At 38.5% G+C, this 8103-nt stretch overlaps 2 protein-coding genes across 2 annotated transcripts; one reads left to right on the top strand and one right to left on the bottom strand.

Annotated features, from left to right (window-relative positions):
- Positions 1 to 5682: 5682 nt before the first annotated feature.
- Positions 5683 to 6762, top strand: SARC_02297 (hypothetical protein; the record flags this gene model as incomplete). Its single annotated transcript, XM_014303963.1, has 3 exons — positions 5683 to 6186; positions 6244 to 6513; positions 6571 to 6762. The coding sequence occupies 3 exons, from the start codon at positions 5683 to 5685 to the stop codon at positions 6760 to 6762; spliced, it is 966 nt and encodes a 321-aa protein (XP_014159438.1).
- A 272-nt stretch (positions 6763 to 7034) lies between these two features.
- Positions 7035 to 7928, bottom strand: SARC_02296 (hypothetical protein; the record flags this gene model as incomplete). The annotated part of the gene is made up of 1 exon (XM_014303962.1): positions 7035 to 7928. The coding sequence occupies one exon, from the start codon at positions 7926 to 7928 to the stop codon at positions 7035 to 7037; it is 894 nt and encodes a 297-aa protein (XP_014159437.1).
- Between the last annotated feature and the right edge of the window lie 175 nt (positions 7929 to 8103).

Below are 8103 nucleotides of genomic sequence, written 5' to 3'. Positions count from 1 at the left end.
GAGGACTGGACTGCTTCTATTTAGAATATAAATTGAATACTGATTTTCTGAATTCTTGCAATGAAAATAAAAGGTTTGATTGTTGATGCTCTGTATTGCTTCTACTCAGAATATAAATTCGAATAGTGATGGCCTGGGTTGTTAGTAATTAATAGTAGCTTTAAGTAATGATTGACTGGACTGATTGTAATTAGAATATAAATTTGAGTAATGATGGTCAGGATTGCTTGGAATATAAATTTGAATTTGATTATTGTTGGTCCGGATTGCTTGTAAAACGAATATAAATTTGAATGATGATGGTCTCTTATTACTTAAAATTATCATATATATCGGAATGATGATGGTCTGTATTGCTTACAAGTAGACTATTAATTTGAATAATGACGGTCTGGATTGCTTGATATATGAATATAACTTTGACTAATGATGGTCGGTATTGCTTGTAATTTGACTTTAAATATAAATACTGATGGTCTGTATTGATTCTACTTAGGATATATATTTTGGCTGAAATTCGTGTCTGCATTGCTTGCAATTAGAATATAAATTTAAATAATGATGGTCTGAATTGCTTCCAATACGAATATAAATTTGATCATCGATGGTCTGTATTGCTTCTATTTAGAGAACATAAATTTGCGTGTTGATCTGGATTGCTTGTGACTAGAATATGTTTGAATACTGATTGTTTGTAATTAAGAGAAATCTGAATAATGATGGTCAGGATTGCTCACAGTTAGAAAATAAATTTGTAATAATTATGGTCTATATTGCTTGGAATGAGAATAATTTCATTTATGCCGGTTAGATTGGTTGTTGAATAGAAAATATATATAAAATATTGGTAGGGATTTCTTCTCATTAAAATACATAGAATAAAAATTTGAATAGTGATGTTCTAGATTGCTAAAAATTTAAAGTAAATTTAAATAGATATGGTCTTGATTGTTTCTAATTGAACAATGTTTTGTATTGAATATAATTTGAACAATTATATCTGAATAATGATGGTCTGGATTGCTTGCAAAAAGAATAAAAGTTTGATTGCTGATGGTCTGGATTACTAATGAATGGAATATAAATTCTAATGTTGATGGTCTGGATTGTTTGTATTTAGGACATGAATTGGAATAATGATGGTCTGTATTGCCTGCAAATAGAATTTGAATTTGGATAGTGATGGCAATTAGAATATGAATCTGAGCAATGATTGTCTGTATTGCTTGGAAATGAATTACAAATTTGAATAATGAGTCTGGATTGCTTGTAGTTGGGATATAAATTTGAATTTTTCTTGTCTGTAGTGCTAATAATTCGACTATAGATTTGAATAGCAATGTACAGCATTGCTTGTGATTGAATGTAAATTTTAACATTTCTGTATTGCTTTGAACTAAAATCATATGCATTGCTTGTAATTAGAATATAAATTTGTGATTTGATGGTTTTTATCGCTTGTGATTAAAAACTAATTTGAATACTGGTGGTCTGGATTGCTTGTAGTTACAATGTGAATTTGAATAGTGATGATCTGTATGGATTCTATTTAGATTATGAATTTACATGAAGATGGTCTGTGATGCTTTTCAAAATTAGAATATACATATGAAGAATGAGTCTATATAACTTTCAATTAGAATATGAATCTGAATGGCCATAGTGTGGATTGCTTGCAATAAAAATATAATTTGAATACAGATGCTTTGTATCTCTTGTGATTGAAATATGAATTGGAATAATGATGATGTGTATTGCTTGTAATTAAAATATGATTTGGATTATAGATACAAAATTTGAATAGATAAGGACTATCTTGCTTGTAATTAGAATATAAATTTGAATGGAGATTGACTTTATGGTTTTTATTTAGAATATTAATTTGAATACCTATAATTGTATTGCTTACAGCTAGACTATAAATAAAAACACTGACGGTCTGTACTCCTTGTAATTAAGAAATAAATTTGAATAAAGATTGTCTGTATTGCTTGCAAGTTGATTATAAAATAGATTATTCATTGTTTGTATTGCTTGCAATGGAGATAAAGAATGATCGAAATAGAAATTCGAATAATCATGGTCTGTATCGCTAGTAATTTTTATTTTTTTTAGTAATGATAGTCTATATTGCTTGTACTTAGAATGTCAATTTGAAAAGTGATTGTCTGTATTGCTTTTAATTGGACTTTTTAAGTTTGAATCTAATTGCCTGTATTTTTCCTACCTAGTATATAAATTTAAATAATGATGGTCTGAGTGGCAATTTCAACAATTATAGTCTGGACTGCTCGTAGTAAGAATATAAATTTGATTAATGATGGCTAGAATAAGTGCATTGCTTGTAGTTTAAAGACTATATTAATTTAAATACTGACAGTCTATTTTGCTTCTACCTAGTGTATAAATTTTAAAAACGATGGCTGTATTGTATAAATTTGAGCAATGATTGTCTGTAATGCTTGTCAATAAAATATATATTCGATCACTGGTGGTCTGCATTGCTTGTAGCTAGGATATAAATTTTGAATTATGATGGTCTGTATTGATAAAAATTTGAACAATGATTTTCTGTACAGTTTTTAATTAGAATATATATAAAAATTATGATGGTCTGAATTGCTTGTAGTGAGAATATAAATTTGAACATTGATTGTTTCTATGCCTCGAATTTGATTAATGATGGTCTGGATTACTTGTAGTTAGAATATGAATTTGAAAATCATCGTCCGCATTGCTTGTATTCAGAATATAAATTTGAATAAGGATGGCATGTATTGTTTGTAGTAAAAATATAAATCTGAATAATGATTGCCTGTATTACCTGTATTTAGAATATATATTTGAAATAGTGATGGTCAGAATTACTTGTAATTAAAACGTGAATTTCAATATTGAGGGCCTGCATTTTTTTGTGTATTTAGGATAAAAATTTGGACAATATGGCCTGTATGCTTGAAATATGAATATAAATTAAAATATGAGGATCTGGATTGCTTGTAACTAAATATTAGAATATGAATTTGAATAATACTTCTCTGTATGGATATTAGTTTGAATAATGATGGTATGTATTGATTGAAATTAAAATATGGATTTGAATACTGATGGTCTGTATTGTTTGCATTATAAAAATACAAAAATTTCGACTAATTGCTTGTATTGCTTGTGCACAAACCCTTATACGTCTCGAAAAAATTATGAACACCTCTAGACGTGTGTGGCCAAGAAGGAACTATTTGTTGTGCGCATCGACGTACCGTTTCCTTATGACCATGAGTGATGAGGGTGTATATAAGTCATATGCTAGGCAGAACAGTAGCAAGAGTCTGCGCAAGTCAACCCTAAATCCTGAACGGTTGGAGATGCATAGTAGCTGAGAAAGTAATTATGTATCCTTGTAAGATTCGGTCTATCAAGGCGATATTATCGCCTTAGAGTAATTAAACGCGTAGGTAAAATCTAAGTATCGTGATAATTTCAAAGCAAATAAATGAAATGAGTCTTTTAGTAAAGTTAGGTATGCCTCGTGAAAACAGCAATACTCTCCGGGATTGTGAGGCTGAGACATTGCCTATATATAATCCTATCAGTACTGTTTTCGCCGAAGGGATTTTATTTAGTGTTTCGTTGTCGCTCTATAGAAACTACAGTATGTTTCGTTGGGGCGAATCTGAGAGACTCATAAAATCCTATCTTTAGAAAAAATAGTAAAAAAAGAAGAAGAAAAAATACTCTGGATGTCTTTTGTTATTATCTTAACCAATAACTTTCCACTTATCAAGAAATACCGACCCAGCCTTCATCAGACTGGCACATCTGGTTGGCTGATCGGAGGATAAACTAGGTAACGTTAATAGTCCCTAGAAACCTATATTCGGTTGAGCCATCTCGCTACCGAAGTATTCAGATAAAAATAGATTTGGAAAGTAAATATAGTTCTATTAATAGAACCAGACCAAATCTTATGTTTGGTATTTTACTGGGGCCTTTTAATGGCCTCGTCCAAATATCTGATATGTAAAATGGACAAGGTATTAATTAATAAAACCGTTAAAAACCATTTAGGAAACTTAAGTTCCTCGTAGAAGCTTCAAACGGGAATTTACTGACCACTTCTTCCCATCAATCTTTCCTGAACCACTACAGCGACTATGAGAGCCATACCATATGTTCATACATTGTATCATACATACTTGCCATTTTTGAAATAAATAATATTATCCCTATTAAGAAAATCTTTCCTGAACCACTACAGCGACTATGAGAGCCATACCATATGTTCATACATTGTATCATACATACTTGCCATTTTTTGAAATAAATAATATTATCCCTATTAAGAGTACGTTTTTAGTATACTTACTGCTTAAGAGTACGTTTATAACATCGAGTCTAATGTGGAGGCCCGGCTATTACACAGCCCCACCCAGCTTGAGACCCAGGAGAAGCAAATTGCTCACTCAAGCTGATTATGGGCCAAAAAGTGAGAAAGAAAAAACGGGTCGAAAACATTAAGTAGCATAATATATAGTTAATGTTTCTCAGGCGGAGAAGTTAAGCGTTCTCAGTTACCCTTTGAGTTTTGGGCTTAGGTTCAGTAGGTCCGTGGTGGTCGACTGGACGCTTCTTACACTTCAGTGTCTTAAGCACATATGTAGGGTGAGCATTAAAGCTCGGGATATATGCTGTAGGCGAATAAGTGTTAACTTCCGTGCCTTCAGACATTGGAAACATGCTATATTTTTAAGCTCGTGACTTATGCAGGCGTTTATGCAATTTTCGATTGAAGGCTTTTAAATAGTCTTGATTATCGAAAGCATCTGAAGTCAACTCAGCGATTGTACCGTTTATAATCGTGTACGATAGTATGTATAACCTCCCTTATCCGTTCTCCATATAATGTCTTTAAATTCAGAACGATCAAGAGGGGCATAAGTCATGTCTTCTTGCGAGTATAATCTCTGTAGTCGGAATACGACTTGTGCCTATATTCAGCGCAATAGAACCATCGGGGTTATTTACCTCATATGTTCCACTTTTAGTGTCTACTACAGAGATTATATATGGACCTGTCCATTTAGATGTTAATACAGTAGCATCGGAATTACGTTGACGGATTTTAATTTTGTCACCGACCTGATACTCTGCTATCTTCTTGGTAGTGTTCCAACGCTTTTGCCTTTGTAATAAGGCTATATTGCGTATTTCTCACATGCAAGGATATACAACGTTATAAATCCGTTGTACCTTCTCAAACCATGGTAACTCATGGTGATCAGGTTCGTCCTTGTAAAATTGTATTTGTAACTCACTATATCGGCCACGAAAATAGTGAGCGGGTGTAGTTCCTGTAACCGGATCAGCACACTCGGAATTGCCTTCTTTTTGCCCAGAAAAACCTCATTTGTATTCACCGATTGCAAAATCGCCTTCTTTTTTTACACATTTTTTTTTTTTGTGTGTTTGGCAGGGGAGGCTCTGAGCCCTTGCCAGCTAGCCCAGCCAGCGAGCCGGGGCCTGTATGTGCAATTTGCCGTGGCCATTGGAAGCCTTGCGGGTGAAACGAACCAGGCTGAGGGTAGCATTGTCCTAAACGCATCGGGGGCGGCACTGAACGCGGCTAGCGCGGGCAATTATGTATTTTTGAAATCAAATTTATTTCACGTATAAAAAAATAAGATGGCGGCCTTGATCATCTTTGCGATGATATTTTTGCTACTCGTGGTGGTCGGGGTAATCGTTGCGCTCGTATATTTTACGTCCACCACTGACGACACGACCACAGCCATAACCGAAACAACGACTACGGGCAGCACCAACACGGCCGCAGACTCTACTACTACTACTACTACTACTACTACTGGAGCCCTGACTAACCGATCATGTACTACTACTAGTGGTGGGAGCGGCAATCGTCGAATGCCGCGCCTTGGGCTCGGTGTGTACGCCGGACAAGAAGCCAGGGAACTGGATGTGGGCTTTGAGTGGAGATACTACACCATGGCCGAGCTCAGCAGCCCCACCACCAGGGGCGAGTACAACTGGACGACCCTGGAAAAGGATCTAGCTGGCGCCAAGTCCCGTGGCCGGCCAATGGTCGTGCGGATCCAGGACCAGAGTGGCACCAACTCTGGTGACGACCAAAAGTCTTTACTGCCCCCGTTCGTGAACCAGCCGAAGAAGGTGCTGTTCGGCAGCTCAAAGTTTGTGGGTGTGGACTGGTCGTCCGCGGACGTGTAGCAGTTTGAGCTCGACTTTTTCACGGCGTTCGCGGCCAAGTTCGATAAGGACACGCGGATAGCGTACCTGCAAACGGGCTGGGGGTTCTGGAGCGAGAGCCACCTGTACCACGACGGCACCGACTATATCAAGCACGGGGTCAACTATCCTTCGAAAGAGTACCAGGCCAAGTTTGTGGACCACCTGGCCGGCCTGTTCAAGTATCTGACGTTTTCGTTCAGCATTGACGGCGCGCTCAGCGGATTGCCCCTGGACGATCTCAGGTACGGGGTCGTTAACGACTCGTTGACGGCCAAGGGCAGTAGTAGCCAGGACACTTAATATGAGCAGCTCAACTTTGCCGAGCGCAACAAGACCCGGCCCAGCGGCGGCGAGTTCCCCGACTCGATCAAGACGCCGTTTGGGGATGCGGCGCTCCTGGATCGCGTCAAAAAGTACAATGTGCAGTACGTGTTTGCGAACCAGCAGCGCGAGTACCCGAACTGGGACCAGTCCGTGGCGGCCGTGATGCAGGCATGATATTAAAAAAAATATTAAAAATAAATAAACTGTAATTAAAATATGCGTTCAAAAACCCTGATTCTTGTCGTTGTTGGACTGCTAGTCCTAGGAATACTGTTTGTTGTTGGTATGAGATACTACGTGCTGGCATACATGGTGGCTGACCAAGCCAACTATATAGAAAATTTGAAGAAATCGCCCGAATCATCAGAAGAAACTTGATTTTATGTACCCGATTTTTATACCTGATTTATGAACCTGTTTTTATATACCCGATTTTTATACCTGGTTTATGAACCTGATTTTATATAATATGGCACATCCCCCAGAAACACTCCGAGAGCGTCAGCGCCCACTTTCCAGTCCTGTGTGCTTTCGGGAAGGATAAATATTTTCTGCAGCATGTCAAACGGGAGTGGCTCCCGGACTTGGTACAGCACGCCGGCACTGTACTGCCTGCACGTCGCCAAAAGGTCGATTTTCCTCCCGTTATAAAAGGTCCCGTACTGATTCAGCCCGTGCATATAAGCATTGAGTTGCCTTGCCGAGTTGGTCGAGAACACACCAATGGTCTCCAGACGCTTGCACTCTTCGCGAAACTGCGTAAATATCCGGCAGCACGTCGGTTCTGCGAGTACCGCTGCAAAGAAACAGAGGCCGAGATCAGGTACGTGGTCCAGCATCTTCAGCCAGTACAGGTAGCTGGGATTGTTGATTGCCCTTGTCAGCCGCCCCAGCTGCAGAAAGATACGCATGTTGTCGGCGTCGGCAAGTCTGAACATGCACGCAAGGAAATCGTGTGGTGCTGCAATGATTGTCGCCCAGGCCACCCCCACCAGCTCGTCCATCTCGGGGCCGGCCAGATTTGTGTTCCACAGCTCGACAAGCATCGGATACTCCTCACACAACAACATGGACTCACGTACAAAGTTGTCGAATTCCTGTGCCGTGTTCACCGCCAGCATACGCTGGTACAGGTATGGGATGCCTGTGGTGGTGGGGGACATCTTCCCGTAGTACAAGTAGGGGCCAAATGCACCGCGAACGACCTTGACTGTCCGACTGCTGACCGTCGTCTCGTTCGCCCACGGTCCCATCTGGGAGACGAACTGGGGGCACAGGAACTTTGTGTTGTAGCTGTCCGGCAAGTACTGCTTGAGAACATTGACGCTCGCGACGTGCATGGTAATCAGGGAATTGTGAGGCTCGCTGGCGTAGAACTGTAGAAATACGGCCTCTGGTCAGTCTAAAATATCAAGATCAATTGAGATATTACATTGGTTTTTATTTGTATTTTAAATAATTTAATACAAGCTCTTTTCCAATATTTCCAAAAGTGTTCTAAAATTCACTTTGATG

Source organism: Sphaeroforma arctica (genome assembly GCF_001186125.1).
Source record: "Sphaeroforma arctica JP610 unplaced genomic scaffold supercont1.101, whole genome shotgun sequence".
NCBI lineage: Eukaryota > Ichthyosporea > Ichthyophonida > Sphaeroforma > Sphaeroforma arctica.
Note: the sequence above shows the minus strand (reverse complement) of the source record. Positions and strands in the feature narration are given on the sequence as shown.